The sequence below is a fragment of the Mustela putorius genome, unplaced genomic scaffold, assembly GCF_011764305.1.
Source record: "Mustela putorius furo isolate JIRA1106 unplaced genomic scaffold, ASM1176430v1.1 tig00003898_pilon_pilon_pilon, whole genome shotgun sequence".
NCBI lineage: Eukaryota > Metazoa > Chordata > Mammalia > Carnivora > Mustelidae > Mustela > Mustela putorius.
The window spans coordinates 28,235,782-28,254,018 of NW_025422047.1; the positions used below are offsets into that span (position 1 = coordinate 28,235,782).

General features: G+C 38.2%; 2 protein-coding genes across 10 annotated transcripts in view; one reads left to right on the forward strand and one right to left on the reverse strand.

The window, feature by feature from the left end:
• LOC101670023 (translation initiation factor IF-2-like) overlaps positions 1 to 7,589 on the forward strand; it is a 68,362-nt gene extending 60,773 nt beyond the window's left edge. Inside the window, exon 4 of the mRNA XM_045067730.1 lies at positions 7,478 to 7,589. The gene's annotated coding sequence lies outside the window, so the exon portion shown is untranslated. The remainder of the gene's footprint in view (positions 1 to 7,477) is intronic.
• The window catches only part of HEATR5A (HEAT repeat containing 5A), a 111,753-nt gene continuing 99,595 nt past the window's right edge, over positions 6,080 to 18,237 (reverse strand). For 8 of the 9 annotated variants that reach the window (XM_013047443.2, XM_013047441.2, XM_013047442.2 and 5 more), the window contains 3 exons: positions 16,096 to 16,250; positions 7,855 to 8,068; positions 6,080 to 7,555 (listed from right to left, as the gene is read on the reverse strand). In XM_013047443.2, coding sequence (XP_012902897.2) covers positions 7,248 to 7,555; positions 7,855 to 8,068; positions 16,096 to 16,250 — 677 coding nt within the window. In that variant the 3' untranslated portion in view covers positions 6,080 to 7,247. The remainder of the gene's footprint in view (positions 7,556 to 7,854; positions 8,069 to 16,095; positions 16,251 to 18,237) is intronic. The other variant, XM_013047440.2, reaches the window with a different exon arrangement.

Sequence of the window (18,237 nt, forward strand, 5' to 3'; positions counted from 1 at the left end):
CACCCCTAAAAAATTTTTTTTAAGTTTAGCTCCATACCCATTGTAGGGCTTGAACTCACAACTCAAGAGATTAAGAGCTGCCCACTCTACAGACTGAGCTAGCCAGGTGCCCCTGTGTGACTGTTTTTAATTTTTTCATACCTAGGGCTGGAATTGCTGGATCATATCATAATTATAGCGAACTTTTTGAGAAATGGCCAAACTGTTGTCCAAAACAGATGTATTAATTCTCACTAGTAATGTACAAAGGTTCTGATTTCTGCACATCCTCTACAGCACTTATTATTGTCTTTTTTTTTTTTTTTAAAGTAGGCTCAATGTCCTACTTAACTCAACGCCTTCTTTAAGTCTGGAGCTCAATTTGGGGCTTGAACTCACGACCCTGAGATCAAGACCTGAGCTGAAATCATGAGTTGGACACTTAACCAACTGATCCACTCAGGTGCCCCTGTTATCTTTTTGATCATAGCCATCTCAGTGGATATAAGTGGTATCTTACTGTGGCTTTGCATTTCCCTAATTACCAAAGATGTTGAATATCTTTTCATGTGTGTATCAGCCATTTATATATCTTCTTTGGAGAAAGGTATATTTAAATCCTTTGCCAGGGATGCCTGGGTAGCTCAGTGGGTTAAAGCCTCTGCCTTCGGCTGGGGTCATGGGATTGAGCCCCACATCAGGCTCTCTGCTCAGCAAGGAGCCTGCTTCCCTTCCTCTCTCTCTGCCTGCCTCTCTGCCCACCTGTGATCTCTCTCTGTCAGATAAATAAATAAAACATCTTAAAAAAATCCTTTGCCCAATTTAAAATTTTCTTTTCATTGTTGAGTTCAAAGAGCTCTTTATATATTCTGGAAACTAGGATCCAGAGGATTTGCAAAACTTTCCCTCCCATTCTGTGGATTATCTTTTCACTTTCTTGGTGGTTGTCTCTGAAGCATCAAATTTTTAGTTTTGATCAAGTCCAACTTACCTACATTTTACCTAGTGCTTTAGGTGTCATAGTGAAGAAACCACTGAAAAATAAGCTCTTTAAAATGATTATAGAAGATGATTATGAAACAAACATAATGAGATATGCTTGACAGGTTTTCAAGGAAGAACTTGGAAACCCCCAGACTTTTAAAAAATAGTTCCAGGGGCGCCTGGGTGGCTCGGCGGGTTAGGGCCTTTGCCTTTGGCTCAGGTCATGATCCCAAGGTCCTGGGATAGAGCCCCGCATTGGGCTCTCTGCTCAGCAGGGAGCCTGCTTCCTCCCCTCTCTCTGCCTGCCTCTCTGCCTACTTGTGATCTCTGCCTGTCAAATAAATAAAATCTTAAAAAAAAAAAATTCCAAATTGTTGTAAATGATTTAGGTGTGTGTTTGTTCAGAGACAGGCTCTAAGGTGATTTCTGGAAGTCCCAGTACATGTCTGCCTTTGGCTCAGGTCATGATCCCAAGGTCCTGGGATAGAGCCCCGCATTGGGCTCTCTGCTCAGCGGGGAGCCTGCTTCCTCCTCTCTCTCTGCCTGCCTCTCTGCCTACTTGTGATTTCTCTGTGTGTCAAATAAATAAAAATCTTTAAAAAAAAAAGAGTATTAATCAAACAACTAAGGAAACATCTTCATATTGTAGACAATTCTACAACATTTTTGATACAACACTGAGAAATCAGAATGGTCACATTCTGGTCACTAGTAAGTGAAAAGAAAAAAACATCTGCAATGAAAAATGTAGCAAATGGCAGAGTACCCTGGGTGGAGAACGCACAGGACTGAAGACTAGGAAGTGCATTGTCCTACCACTTTTCATTCGATATTGACTTACAATAGGTCTGTTGACTGCTGAAACAAAATTATTTCCGTTAACTTAGAAAATCTACTTTTAAGGCATTTTTGGGTTCAAACAATTGCCTAGAAGATGTGTTTCTAACAACTGCCTGATACAAGGGAGAAAAGGTATGGGAAGACCAATCAGTGGAGAGCATTCCTCCAGCATTTGATTATAAAATATGAGGCCCAAAGCTTTGTTAAGATCAGAAACTGAGAGAAACACTGGGGTTTATAGGCCTCGTTGTTTAGTAGCGAGCCTCTGTTTTGGCTGCGTATGCATTTCTTTTTTCTGAGGCCACTTCACTACCTCCAGTAATGGCACTAACAAAACTACTCTTGCGGTGTCACTGGCGTACTTTGAATTGCTTTAAAAAGTATCAGTTTTGGGGGCGCCTGGGTGGCTCAGTGGGTTAAGCCGCTGCCTTCGGCTCAGGTCATGATCTCAGAGTCCTGGGATCGAGTCCCGCATTGGGCTCTCTGCTCAGTGGAGAGCCTGCTTCCCTCTCTCTCTCTCTTTGGCTGCCTCTCTGTCTACTTGTGATTTCTGTCAAATTAATAAATAAAATCTTTAAAAAAAAAAAGTATCAGTTTTGTTCCTTCTTAGAATATTTTATTTATTACTTTTTTAAACTTGTTTTTTTTTTTTTAAAGATTTTATTTATTTATTTGACAGACAGAGATCACAAGTAGGCAGAGAGGCAGGGGGTGGGGATGGGGGAAGCAGGCTCCCTGCTGAGCAGAGAGCCCGATGTGGTGCTTGATCCCAGGACTCTGGGATCATGACCTGAGCCTAAGGCAGAGGCTTTAACCCACTGAGCCACCCAGGCGCTCCGAATATTTTATTTTACAGAGCAATCCATTACTTCTGAAATGGGCGGGTATGTACATATTTGCTAATCAAGTTATTTGTGCCTCTAGATATTTTTTCAGAAAAAAATGATTAAATTCTGATCCCATTAAGCAAAACATTGTCAGTATTAGTTTTTAACTGGCAGCAATGGCCTAATTTCTTAAAAAAAATAGTTAGAATTTTTCAAAAAATAAGGTTTTTTGGGGATATATTACCTATTTAAGGAATGATATGTGAATATATATGAAGAATGGCTATCAAGTAATAAGAATTTTCCCCAAATAGCCTGTGGAATCATCATTTTTTAAAAAAAATATTTTATTTATTTATTTGACACAGAGTAAGAGAGATTACAAGTAAGCAGAGAAGCAGGCAGAGGGGAAGGGGAAATCAGCCTCTCTGCTGAGCAGAGAGCCCGATGCGGGGCTCCATCCCAGGACCCTGGGATCATGACCCAATCCAAAGGCAGAGTCTTAACCCACTGAGCCACTCAGGTGCCCCAGGAATTATCATTTTATAGTGCCTCAAAGAGAAAAGTAAGCAGGAATCCTACCCAAACAGAAATGCAATGAAAGAAAGCTAGTTTCTTTAAATATACAGAACTTGGGATTGTATTTGTGTTCTGTACTGGATATCATCAAAACAACATAAAATTTCCCATTTCCTCAAAGTTAAAAGCACAGGAAGGCATTAGTTAAACAGACTAGTAAACAGAAAAGTCAGGCACCTGGGTGGCTCAGTTGGTTGGCCGGTTGCCTTTGGCTTAGGTAGTGATTCTGGAGTTCTGGGATCTAATCCTGCATCAGGTTTCCTGCTTGGTAGGGAGTTTGCTTTCTCCTCTGACCCTCCCCCTCTCATGCTCTCTCTCTCAAATAAATAAATAAAATCTTTAAACAAAAAAAATAAAAAGAAGTCAACAGAGACACAATTAATCAATTGGTGGGTGATTAGTGTCAGACAGCATGGAGTTGGAGAACTGTATTTCTAGCAAACATAGAGGTCTCCTGATAAATTGAGGTATTCCCAAGGGTAACAAGTTATTTGTAAAGAGGAAAGCATATTCAGCTGATGGAGAAAATGCAAGATATGTACTTACCTTCGTCCTAAAGTTATAATAAAAAGACAAAGGGAATTCTTTAGGATATGGCATAGAGGGAATTCTTTTCAAAATTATTGTTATGAAGAACAATTCAGGTTTTGCATTCTCTCAAGTAAGTACTATTTTCTAAGCCTGTATTTTATGATATTCCATGGGTTAATTAAGTTCATCTTGGAAGCCTTGGTCAAGACATCTTCTCTGGGCTCCCACAGCAGTATGCTTATACCTTTTCTTTTTAAAGTTTATTTATTTAAGTACTCTACACCCAAAGTGGGCCTCAAACTTAAGAACCCTGAGACCAAGAGTTGCATGCTCTTCCAACTGAGCCAGTCAGGTGCTCCTATACTTAAAAACTCTTTACAGGACTTACTGTATTTATTTATGTGCCTTGATGTTCCCTTTAAGGTTAATTTTGAAGTCTGTTTTATAGAAGTAATATTTTGCTTCAATGCTCTATTAATAGAAATCTGTTATATCCAATGTTATTTTTTAGGTCTTTCCTAAATAAGCTTTTAGGCATTAGATTAAAAAGAATGGGACTCAAATAGTAAATGTGTCTCTATTTCTTCCCTTAGAAATATAAAAGCTCAAGACAAACACACCACTTTGTTTCAGCCAAGTTACTAACCAAGCTGGTTAAAGTGCAACAGCTTTATCACAACTGGAAACTCTTTAAAATAAAAGCAGATATAAATTTTGATGTATTTTTCAGATTATTAACCTTTATAACAATTCAAAACTTTAATCATCAATACCTAATCATATAGTCTATTCTCATACAAACTGTGGAGGACACAATTTAAAACAAAAACAGTAACAAAAACAAAACATTTTGCTTATTGTTCAGAAAGCTTCTTGTGGCAACTTGGAGAAATACAACTGCAAACATCTTAGGTAAGGAGTGAGGAAGGCTCCCGAGGGAATTGGAACACTAGAAAAAGAGAAAAGCTACCCCTTGATGTAATCAGGACTGCCAGAGTACTTGTTTTGTTTACAGCATGGACCCTGGATCTGAAAGATAGGTTTGAATACCAGCTATTAAGCCTTAATTTCCTTATCATTAAGAATATATTTACTAATTCAGTGTTGTTTTAAACAAGGTGATACTCTAAAAAAAAAAGGCTATAAGATAGTGCTTAACTCAAAGTTCCTAATTCCATGACACTGGACATATTATTTCGTAACTACTGACATTCATGTAATACCTCTAACCCAAACAATTCAGGAAACTGTATCACTAAATGATGAGTGGACATCTTAATGTTCAAGAACGAACTAAATGAAACAGACCAAAGAACTCAAAAATCAAATTAATAAGTTCTACCCTGAGGCGCCTGGGTGGTTCAGTGGGTTAAATCCTCTGCCTTGGCTCAGGTCATGATCTCAGAGTCCTGGGATCAAGCCTCACATCAGGTTCTCTGCTCAGCAGGGGGCCTGCTTCCTCCTCTCTCTCTCCGCCTGTCTCTCTGCCTACTTGTGATCTCTGTGTGCCAAATAAATAAATAAAATTCTTAAAAAAAAAAAAAAAGTTCTACCCTGAGGGGCTCCTGGGTGGCTCAGTGGGTTAAGCCTCTGCCTTTGGCTCAGGTCATGATCCCAGGGTCCTGGGATAGAGCCCCACATCGGGCTCTCTGCTCAGCGGGGAGCCTGCTTCCTCCTCTCTCTCTGCCTGCCTCTCTGCCTACTGTGATCTCTCTCTGTCAAATAAATAAATAAAAAACTTAAAAAAAAAAAAAAAGTTCTACCCTGAGAATAACCAATTGCCTCGACAAAGGAGATTTCTGAGCTCAAATCCATCCTGTATCAGTGCAGTTCAACAGTGATTAAGTATTTAGTTGATGCCACAAAGGCAGTTACAAGACAAAATTCCCCCTTTCAGAAGGTGGTCTAACAGGGGCATATCAAAATGCAATGTGAGGTTCCATGCATAGAAGAATGTGTAAAGAACTCCAGGGACATAGGTGAGGAAGCAGTTAAATTTGATTGGTATAAGAGGAGGGTAAGAAATGTTAAGGAGAGTTAACAAGGGGAACTGACATTTAAACCAGCTTACAAGAAAATGGGAGTTTGTCAGATACAATAATAGAGAGAAGGGCATTCAGATGAAGGAAACAGCAAAAAGTGTATACTCAAATTTGCAGAGACAATTAGGAAGATACAGAGTCCAAACCATTGCAAAGAATGCTCCAAAGAAAGGGCTCATCTGAGAAAAATGCCAAGTTACAAAGAAGGTATGTTATTTGCTCCACAGCATTGATTTTCTAGAATCTGTGAGACTAACCAGCCATCTTTTGTGGGCAAAATAATCTCAAATACAAGAATGATAAAGAAAATTAGCTTTATTTATGTAAATTAAAAAAATTGATTGTAGTATTAGATTTGTCAAGTGTTTTCATTTTGAACAATTTACAAGAGTATTTATATACAAACATAATAAAATAGAGTATATCACATTGTTCCTGCTTGACTCAAAGTGTTTTCTCAGTTCGGAACATGCGTCTATCACTCCAGTTTTTAATTTTTTAACAGGGAAATGCTATGTTGTGACATAGTGCTTGATTAATACATTTAACACTGAAGTGGAAGGAGAGTCAGTGATTACCAACAGTTCAAAAATATTTTTTCAACCAATATGACTCTATCATTAGATTTTTTCTGTATTAAAATATGTTTCACAATAAAAAAACATACTTGCATTTGGTGATGATCTAAATTTGTTGTTTAATATAAATCCATAGTTGACCTGAATATAAATATGAATTAAACTCATTAGTATGAATGTCTGTCATAAATGAAAACAAAATTACCAGGAGTAGAGGTAACAGAAAATCCACGTGAGAAACTGAAGTGGAAATATCCTATTCTATTTAAAATAAGTAAAATTTCCATTTTGTGAACCCAATACAAACCAAAAGGTGGTGAAAAGCCATATTTATAGACACCAGATCTGAGGTCACACTGTAGAGCTATAATTAACTTGTACTACTATTTATTGGATAATTCTAAACCAACTTGCGAAATATCTTTCCAATCATTATGTTGTCTGAGAAATACAAGAAAGTTTAATATAATTACTGAATAAGGCAGAATCTTAAATTAGCAATTAGGATACAATATAAATGAAGATAATTTAGAATCAATCTCTATCTATCAAAGTGTTAAGTACACCATGTGTGTATGGACTGTCAGAAGAAAGCCATTTCATTTCTAAAGCAGACTGGATTTTAAGTAAGCTCCTGGATTGTTAAGTAACTTCAATTTTTTAGCACTTTCTTGAAATTCCTGGCAAGAGCTCTGTGATTTTATTAAATTGAAAAACAAAAAAAACATAAAAAATGTTAAGTTTGATATTACTTTGAAAAGTCACAGCTGTTTAAGATAATCAACCAGACCTCCAAGTGCACTTGTGTCTAAAATGTCACTTTTGTCCCCAAAGAGAAGGAAATAATCAAGTATTTTATTAAGGTGCTCACTATTAAAACAGAGGAATCAGAGGAAATTGGTCTTTAATTGGATGCTTGCATTCTTTCCAGGGTTCTTAGTATGTTTAGATGTCGATATCTTGACTTTGACATTTTCCTGATTGCCCTTGATAGCAGCCTCAAGGCGGGCTTTCAGGGCTGGAGAAGAAGCCATTACATTTTTAAAAACTGATGAATACTGAGGCCCAATCTGCATGAGATTTTGCAAAGCAAAGTCATGTAAATTTTTCATTACAGCAGTTGCTGATCCCAGAGCATTATCATCCAAAAGGAAGGAAATGAGGATGGGCAGAAGACAGGCCACCAGCTGAGAACCTGTTAAGTAAATAAATGATTTTTAAGTCCTGGATTGAAGGTTGTAAGTGTTTAATATATATAGCTGTAAACTCACTTATCTGTACACATTTTTTCCTACTGCAGGGGAAAAAGGATCCTTCTAATCTCTCAAATTAACACTCAATAATATCAATACTTGCAATTAATAAGACTTGCCTTTCAATGAATGTGGAAATATAATGTTAAGTGACTAACTGAAAATTTTACACTTAAAATAACATTAAATTTCCGATTTGGGATGGATTCTTCTTTAGTATGAATTTAGTGCTGACACTTACGGTGCTGTTCTTCGGCAATGGCTACCAGTGCTTCCAAGACCTTTATGCCTTCTTGAAAGATCTGAAGCTCAGTAGTGTCTTCAGGCTTTCTCTGGTCTATTTCCTGCAGTTTTTCCACAATAGAGGATACTAAAGAGTAAATGTATGGGTAGGAAACAGCTGGATTTGGATACTGAAAAACGGAAAGCAGGAGTTGATAGGTCTTGATTTGTACCTAATGAGGTAAGAAACAAAAACAGTATAAATTATAAATACAAATTTATATTAACATGCAGACTGTAATGTAAATTTAAAAAAAGGAAATAAAAATTGTGAATTAAAACTTTTTTTTAAAAGAAGTCTCTAAAAAAGGCATTTAATTTCTAATTTATTTTTAATTGTGGAAATCCAAGTGCTAACAGTTGTTAAAAGAAGGACAAGAGCCCAAAATGGAGTCACCGGGGCAAAGCCCAGGTTACCAAACCCAAACTCAATACCCAGCTTAATTACAGTTTCAATCTCTCCCAGGACTAGAATCTTAAACCAGTCAATCTGCAATTACCTGGTCAGCACTAGTGAGGTGTTCTGCTAGACAGACCCTGCTATCCCCCTAAGGAAGGTAGCTTTGCCTGAAACAATCCACTCTTTGCTAGTAATTTCCTTGCCCTTTCTCTTTCTGTCTATAAATCTTTGATTTTGTACAGCTCTTCAGAGCTCCTCTCTCCATCTCTGATATGGGATGCTGCCCAAATCATGAATAAAGCCAATAAGATCTTTAAAATTTACTTAGTTGAATTTTGTTCCTTGACAGATGTGGTAGCAGTGATGGGATCTGAAGGAAACTTCTGAAGGCTTCAGGAGTTAAGGAGAAACACAGATGTGGACTGGTGGTTCCATCAGCAGTTCTCCATTTGTGTGGAATCCCAGTCTCCAGTCCCTATTTGTTGAGGTCTGTTGGGTTCAGTTCTTTCCCCAGCCCCCACATCTACACTGGGACTTGCTGGTGTTGCACATGAGGCCTTCTACTGGCCAGACTGCAATAACATCTCTTTGGTCACTCCTGGTATGTTGATGTGCACATGAAGTAAAGGCTACAGCAGATGGAAATCTAGAAAGCCAAAAAGCTGCAAAATTGGTGGGCATTGGTAGAGTAAGTACATAAAAACTGTCAGAGTGCTTGCTACCTGACCCTAAGACTCCTATCTAGGATAAGCTGATCACAGAATGGGTTAGACTGACATAGATTACCCACCACCAACCTCAAGAAAATGTCCATGCAACAAAGCATACCATAAAACACCATGCAATCCCCAACCCAGTAGCACATCCCTCTTAGGTATTAGTTTAGCTCTGAGAGACCCAAAGAGTTAAAGAAATGGGATCCTTAAATTCCAAAAAGTTGAGCACTCCACCTTTTGGCACACCTGCTTATTTTATGTCTGAGAACTATAGTCTCTGTAGCTATTAAGACCTAATAGAATGGCAAAATCTTACTAAAGGCAACTTAGAATTACAATGGCCATTATGGAGAAATGACCTTAGACAAGGTCATTTATTTAAGAAGTATGCTTAAAAGCAAGGATTCCCAAATCAAAGAGAATGGGATACCTATTTTAATTGTTATGGAGAAACTTCCAAAAGGCTTTAAGATACCAAAATAGCTTCATTGAAAGTTTCATTGCAAAAAGGGAATAAAAAATTAGACACAGAAGTTATCTAAAACAATACCTCTTGCATTGCAGCCCTTTGGGGGTGCATCATCAAAACACTGGCCCAGAAACTGGTATCTTATTTTTAATTAACTGGTATACTGGAAAAAAGATTGTTCTCAAAGGTTTTGCAAAAATCCTCCAACACCAATTCGAATGCCTCCATATCTACCTTGGAAGGAAGGTCCCATATGGGCCTCTCCCAGAGCAGACAAGAGTCTGAGGGAATTTCTGGTACATGGCTATTATTCTTTAAATAGACAAGGGAAACTAACATTAAAATTAATGGAAAACCTCACCAAATTCTGGTAGATACTAGAGCTACATTTTCTACATAAATCCTACTTAGGACTGCACATGTGATCCTGGGGAAACTGGAAGAAGCCAGCTAAGGATGATAATCCTTATCAAAGTCTACTTTCCCAGATCTCTCTCTGTAGTAACCAGTAGATCGAGAAAAATAAAACACCTTTTGCAACCTCTTTGAGGATGACTCTTGAGTTCAAGGGAACTCAGTAACTCTATTCCCAAAGTGAGTCTATGGTCAAAATTTGGTCAAACTGGAAGCTGATTTTCAGAGCCTGGCAGCAAATTTTTTTTTTGTTTTTAAAGATTCCTTCCTAAAGCTAAAATGAAACTCTGTACCCACTAAAATATTCCAAGACACACAATTCTAAATCAAAAACAGTAATCTTTTGATTTCCATCTTAGTTGACAATGTCTCAGATAAAAAGAAAAAATTGGAGATAATGTAGTTACACAGGTAGGTCAACCTATGCAGTCTTTTTTTTTTTTTTTTTTTTTTTTTTTTAAGATTTTATTTATTTACTTGACAAAGAGAGAGAGAGAGAGCACAGGCAGAGGGAGCAGGAGAAGCAGCCTCCCACCTGAGCAAGGATGGACTCAGGACTTGATCCCAGGGCTGGGATCATGACCTGAGCTGAAGGCAGATGCTCAATCAACTGAGCCACCCAGGGGCCCAACCTATGAAGTCTTTTAAACTGCAAACCAGGGGTGCCTGGGTGGGTCAGTGGGTTAAAGCCTCTGCCTTCAGCTCAGGTCATGATCCCAGGGTTTTGGGATTGAGCACCCCCCCCCCAAAATCAGGCTCTCTGCCTGCCTGTGATCTCTGTCAAATAAATAAATAAGATCTTTAAAAAAATAAATAAACTACAAACCAATTCTTGAGGAATTAAAGGCAAAAACAAGAAATGAGGCTCCAGAAACAATTCTAAATCCACCAGTCCTTTTTAGCAATCCTAAAACCTTCACTTTTTATCTCAAAAGGCTTTTAAGTATTGTTAAAAATTCAGGCCAATGGGAACAAAAGTCCTTGCTGGAGGAACTTGCATTCTGTCCTTTGCCTTTGAGATATAAGTATTTTATCAGGTTTTCTCCAGGAACTCTTATCCCTAATTCCAGTTTTTTTTTTGTTTTTTTTTTAAGTGGGGGTGGGGGAGTGGGGACACCTGGGTGGCTCAGTTGGCTAAGCATCTGCCTTCACCTCAGGTCATGATCCCAGGGTCCTGGGATTGAGTCCTGCATTGGCAGGGGGGTGGTGTCCTTGCTCAGCAGGGAGTCTGCGTCTCCCTCTGCTTGGTGCTAATAAATAAATAAAAACAAGAATAAAAAAAGGGAGAGGTGCTTCGGTGGCTCAGCTGGGTCTTGATCTCAAGAGTTGCGGGTTCAGGCCCTGCATTGGGCTCCATGCTGGGTGTGGAGCTTACTTTAAGAAAAAAATGAATTACTATATAGTGGAGTATTATTAAGCCACAAAAAGGAATGAATTCTTGCCATTTGCCATGACATGGGTAGAGCTACAGAGTATATTATGCTGAGTGAAATATAAGAAACAAAACAAACAAGCAAAGGGGAAAAAAAAGAGGGAGGCAAACCAAGAAACATACTCTTAACTATAAAGAACAAAATGATGGTTAACAGAGGGGATGTGGATGGGAGGTTGGGTGAAATAGATGAAGGAAATTAAATTATACACTTGTCATGATGAGCACTGACTAAAGTAAAGAATTGTTGAGTCACTATATTGCACACCTGAAGCTAATATAACACTGTGTGTTAACTGGAATTTAAATACTTTAGAAACACAATCTGGATCCAACTGCTCTTTAATCAACTAGTGAGTTTTGTATCATTATACCTATCTCATGGCTCGAACTTTAAAATGAAAGCTCATTGCTTGCAAACTTCTAAAGAGTGACCAGGCAGGGCTATCACAAATGTCACGAATGTTCTATAAGAGCACAGATTCCAAAATTTTGATGCCAAGATCCCTGACTTGAGGGTCTAAGTAACTTAGGAAGACAGCTGAGCACTCAATCCTTGTTTGACCAGTTCCTGGATGTGTGAGACACATACAACAGACCACCATTCTCAGTAAAACTCCTGATCCCCTACAAAAATGAGACTCCTGCTCCTTTTCCTTTTTCTCTCTCTCTTTTTTTAAAGATTTATGTATTTCAGACAGAGAGAGAGAGAGAGAGAGTGCGTGCACAAGAGAACATGAGTTGGGGGAAGAGGCACACGGAGAAGCAGGCTCCCCGCTGAGGAGGGAGCCTGATTCAAGGATCGATCCGAGGACCCTGGGATCATGACCTGAGCCAAAGGCAGATGCCCAATCAACACCCAGAGGCCCCTCCTTTTCCTTTCTGCGTCTCCCAGATGCTCTGTTTGTATCTGTTCTATGTCTTCAATAAATTGTTTGCTTTTCCTTTTTGCTTGTGTTTGATTTCTATTCTGCAAAAAGCCAAGGACGCTTCTGAGAAGTCCTCAGACCTGGTCTGTCTACATCTGTATGTTTACTTAAAAATAGTTTCCATGGGGCGACTGGGTGGCTCAGTCGTTAGTCACCTGCCTTTGGCTCAGGTCATGATCCCAGGGTCCTGGGATTGAGCCCCGCATCCGGATCCCTGCTTGGTGGGAAGCCTGCTTCTCCCTCTCCCACTCCCTCTGCTGTGTTCCGTCTCTCACTGTGTTTCTCTCTGTCAAATAAATAAAATCTTATTAAAAAAAATAGTTTCAAAAATCTTTTTGGTAACTTAAAACTTTAAAATTATACTGAGATAAGTTGAAAGATGGGTATTCATTGAATATCTGGATCATTTCCAATTAAAATAAAAAACTGAAACATTAATTACTAAACATAGGTTTATCTATTTTTGGTTTATTACCAAGAAACTCGGGCGCCTGGGTGGCTCAGTGGGTTAAGCCGCTGCCTTCGGCTCAGGTCATGATCTCAGAGTCCTGGGATCGAGTCCCGCATCGGGCTCTCTGCTCAGCAGAGAGCCTGCTTCCCTCTCTCTCTCTCTGGCTGCCTCTCCATCTACTTGTGATTTCTCTCTGTCAAATTAATAAATAAAATCTTAAAAAAAAAAAAAAAAAAAAAGAAACTTAAGATAGTTGGGTCTATTAGCAAACATGTTTGGTTCACCAGTGAAAAATATACTGAAGGAGGATATATTTTTAGAAATTACAAAATGTATTCATAAATTTGTCAATCTCAAGAATGTTGGTATAACAGTTTACAGTTGTTTACTTGGTTTTCCATTAGAAATTAAGTTTTCTGGGGCACCTGGGTGGCACAAAGGGTTGAGGGTCTGCCTCTTGGTTTCAGCTCAGTTCATGATCTCAGGGTCATGGGACTGAGTCCTGGGTGAGGCTCCACACTTGTTGCATAGTCTGCTTGAGACTCTTTTTCCCTCTGCCCTATCCCCCTGCAAAGCACGCACATGTTCTCTCTCCCTTTCTCAAATAAATAAATAAGGGGCTCCTGGGTGGTTCAGTTGGTTAAGTGTCTGCCTTTGGCTTGGGCTGTGATCCCAGGGCTCTGGGACTGAGCCCTGTGTGGGGCTCCCTACTCAGCCCTCCCTTGCCTTCTTTTCCCACCCCCTGCTCATGCTCTCTCTTTCAAATAAATAAACAAAACCTTAAGTAAACACATCCTTAAAAAAAGAAATTAAGGTTTCTAAGGGTTAAAAATGTTCATGTATGTAATTAAACTACTAGAAGTAATTGTCAGCAAGTCCTCTAGCTCAAGCATAGGCCCCAAAAGTTAAGACCAGAAATAGACAAGATTGCTTAACTCATGCCCTAACTGAAACCCATTGTTCTTATTTCTTATCATACTTTCTTGAGACATTGATGGAATATGTTTTGCAATGACATGAACATTCAAACTACCAGGCCAGAAAAGCCCTGATATCAAAGAAATGCCTAGAAGACAACATCCCATACTCTTCCCTGTCCAAGATCACTTGCTGAATACATATAGACTCTTTCCTGTGATCAATGCTGCCTGCTCTTGGCATGAATTCTCCGAACCTCTTCCTATAAAACTCTAGGTGTCCATTTGTTGGCAGAGAGGTCAGTTGTTAAGGCTTGAGCCACCTTCCCTGGCTGCTGGCCCCCAAAATAAAGCTCTCCAATTCTCTATTCCAAATCCTTGTCTCTTGAGTGATTGGCTTCTCCTGTGATTAGTTTATCTGAGTTTGTTTGGGAACAGTGTTGGTAAACCCAGCCAGGAGATATGCATTTCATTTGTTCAGCCCCCTTGGGATTCCTAGGAATGGTGCAGTTGGCCTCGGCAGTGTGCCAGGGCTCAACCACTTGTTTCCTGAGTTAGTGCCTGTGATCCATCGATGGGTAACAGAATCATCTTTGTATCCTGGCAAAGCAGGATGTGTGTTTCAGTAAGAGAAAGAATGAAAGAATGAGGGATGTAGATGCAATTTTGTTGAGGAAAAAGAAAGTAATTTTGTCCTAAAGTGAGGTTGGCTACTTCATAATGGGAAAGGGGAAAAATAGACAACAAAATCCAGAAGTACAAAAAATAAAGTTGTACGTTTGCGGAAAGGGATTTTGGGAAAGGAATTTTATTCATGGTCAAGCTACCTAAGATGGGAATAAATTTATGTAAGTAAAAAAAAGAAAATGAGCTTTAATATCATAAAAACACTGGTACAAAATTAGAATTTGGTTTTCTCTCTGTTAAACAGACACATTTTTCTTGGATTATTGGTCTCCCCTTGATAAAAGATTATAAAAGGTTTTTCTTTGCCTTATTAAAATAATCTGCCTAGAAGACAAAGATTCTGAATATTATCAAAATAATTTCTCACGTTTCATATTGTTTTTATCAAATCTTTGATTACTTAGGAAAACTGAATGTTCTCTATTAAAAGAGCCAAGTTTTATTTGTTCTTTAAACTACATAACTTTCTGTATTGCCCATGAAATCTTTAATTGTCCTTCTGGCTAAATGGTAACTACGCATTTTTCACACTGACCTATACAGTTCTACTAGTATTTGATGAAAAGAATTTTTTTTAAATTTTTAAAGATTTTATTTATTTGACAGAGAGAGAGAGAGAGAGAGATCACAAGTAGGCAGAGAGGCAGACAGAGAGAGGGGGAGGCAGGCTCCCTGCTGACTGAGCAGAGAGCCCAATGCGGGGCTCGATCCCAGGACCCTGGGATCATGACCCAAGCTGAAGGCAGAGGCTTTAACCCACTGAGCCACCCAGGCACCCCTGATGAAATGTTTTAAAACCTTTTGATATTATTGGCCAATTTCCCCCAAATCTAATTGTAAATGAAGTCTTTCTGACCTGGAACCAACTCATTCTGCAGTGCATAAAGGAATAGGAAGTTCATTTAGCAAGTGAAGAGGTCTTAAAGGAATGAGATTAACTTGTGTGCACTGTTTTTGGGATGGGTACCATTATTTCATATCATATTCTTTTTTTTTTTTTTTAAGATTTTATTTATTTATTTGACACAGATCACAAGTAGGCAGAGAGGCAGGCAGAGAGAGAGAGGGGAGAAAGCAGGCTCCCTGCTGAGCAGAGAGCCCGATGCGGGACTCGATCCCAGGACCCTGAGATCATGACCTGAGCCAAACGCAGCGGCTTAACCCACTGAGCCACCCAGGCGCCCTCATATCATATTCTTGAAGGCAGGTGAAGTCTTTCTTTTTTAGGAAATCCACTATAATAAGCTACAAAGTATCTTACTAAGGGGCACCTGGGTGGCTTAGTCAGTTGAATGCCCAACTCTTGATTTTGGCTCAGATCATGATCTCAGGGTGATAAAACTGAGTCCCGTATCAGGCTCCAAGCTCAATGAGGAGTCTGCTTCTCCCTCTCCCTCCACTCCTTGCAAGCAGGCTCTCTCTCTAAAATAAATAAATGAATAAAATCTTTAAAAAAATGAAAATAAAAACAAGTTATCTTACTAAATGTCCCTCGTAAGTTCCAGAGATACATCAATTTTAAGATGCCTTATTTCAAATTAAGGTTTTGTTTTGTTTTGTTTTAAATGTCCTTTATCTTTCTCTAACTATGTTCTATCCTTGGGAGCAAAGAGTAAGAACAGTATTATTTGGCTTTGTCACCCTAAGAACAGAAATTGCTCCAAACCTAAAAACAAAAAATTCAGTCTTGTACTTCTTGTTGGAGCCAATAAAATCACAAAGAAAGGTTTTACAAAAGCCTAAACACATTCCTATTACAAACATCTCTCTAATAAAGACACTTACCACAGGATCTTTTATCTCAAGAGTAGCCTTAAATTTCTCAATACAGCGCTTCTGAAGGCATGGGATGGTAGTAACTTCTGGACTGGTAGACAAAATAAATACTGTGATAGCAGTAAGTAGACTGATTTCATCAAGTTCTTGATGTGTTCCATCTACTAAAGAGAAATAATCTATGAGAAACATCCCAAGATTGCCGTATTGTTTTATGCACCTGTGTGAAGATACCTCTGGTTTGAGAGCAACAATTTCTTTTGTGTACGCAACAGTTATAGACAAACACTAATGGACTGATTTTAAGAATCCTGGCAAAAGTTGTAGGTTTTAAAATGTAAGATTGTAAGTCATTCTAAAGCCAAAAATTACCAAAGTAATTACATTCTTTACAGGCGGACATCAGTAAATATATATGTATATTTACTAGGAATATACATTTACTAGTTGTGTAACATTGAACACTGAACCCCAATTTTAGTTTTCACATTTATAAAATGGAAATATTAACAGTACTTGCATTTATAAAGTTATGAGGATTAAATGAGTTATTCATGTAAGGCATTTGAATAGCATGTTGAGCTCAACATGAGTTAGCTATTATAGTATCATTTTTGTTGTGGAACAAATCAGAAATGATTTTTCTTTGTTAAGATTAAGGTAATCTTTCTTTTTAAGATTAAGGTAAGATAAGGTATTCATATTCTGATAACACAAGTGTCAAGTGAAAATACCTTAGTGCTTTGCTATATATACCATTTCTTAACAGTATAAAAATACCTGAAAATACTGCATGGGTCACAATCATCTGAAAGGATTTTCTGTTAGATAATTCTCCTTCATTGCCCCCCATATTTACCTTCATAATCTCATTCAGTAATTTTAATGACCCTGCTGTGAAAACTTGATGTTACTTGAAAAGGAAAAGGGGCGGCAAATTCAACTCATGGAACAGTGTAAGACTGGATTACTACTTATGAAGAAATGATATACAGGGATCGAGATAACAGGTTTGCTAACATTCATTCAACAAATGTTTAGGAAACAGCGCTCTTTTTGGCAGTGAGTCTATAATTTACAGAAGATATATTGTATACCAGAAGTAAATAATTTGTTAGTCACAAGGTCTATGAATATAAAAAATACATTAAAATATAAAAGTTGGGACTCCTGGCTGGATCAGCAGGTAGAGTGTGTAACACTTGATATCAGGATTGTGAATTTGACCCCCATGTTGGGTGCAGAGATTACTTTTATATAGTAACCTTTTTTTTTTTTAAAGTAGGCTCCATACCCAGCATGGAGCCCAATGTGGGAATTGAACTCACAACCCTGAGATAAAGGCCTGAGCTAATAGATCAAAAGTCAGACACCCAACTGAGCCACCCAGGCACCCCAAATAAGTAAATTAAAAAAAAAAAATCAGAAAATAAAGGAAAGCAACCCAGGAATTGCTACACTAGGTGGTCAGAGAAAGCCTTGAGGAGATTAATATCTTAACTGATGCTTGAGAGGTAATAATGAAACAATGACAGCAATGAAAGCAATATATTATGGATGAGTGGGATTTTATAAAAATAATTTGAATAATTTTAAAGTAAAAGGTACATGGGTCAACATTTAAAATGATGACAACATTATTATAGGTACTTTGTATATATTAAATATTTAATCCATATAATAGCAACAGGAAATGGGTAATCTTCTTCCTTCCATTTTATAGATGAGGAAAAGAAGTTTAGTCATTTGCCCAAGTCACACAATTAGTAAGGCAGATAGTTTGATTCCAGAGAGCATAATGTTAATCATGATGCTATACTGCTTCCTAAACAGTTGTTACTTTTGGTCATTCATGACAACTTGAAACACAGCTAGTCTGTTTAGTAAAAATGTCTTTTTATTTTCAGAAGGATAAAGCTCTCCTGGGTTCCTCTTCCCATTTCCTCTCAAATTCCCTATTCCCCCATCCCTACCTAAACTCCCTTACTCCTATCTTCTTTTACCCAGCATAAATGCAAGTTTCCTTTAGCATCAGCCCCATGGAGAGGTCTCTGTGGTAAGGAAACAAAGCTTCCTGCAAATAGCCAGCAAGAGACTGAAGACTCTCTTTACAACAACCATGAATGAGTCATCTTGGAAATGGATCTTCTA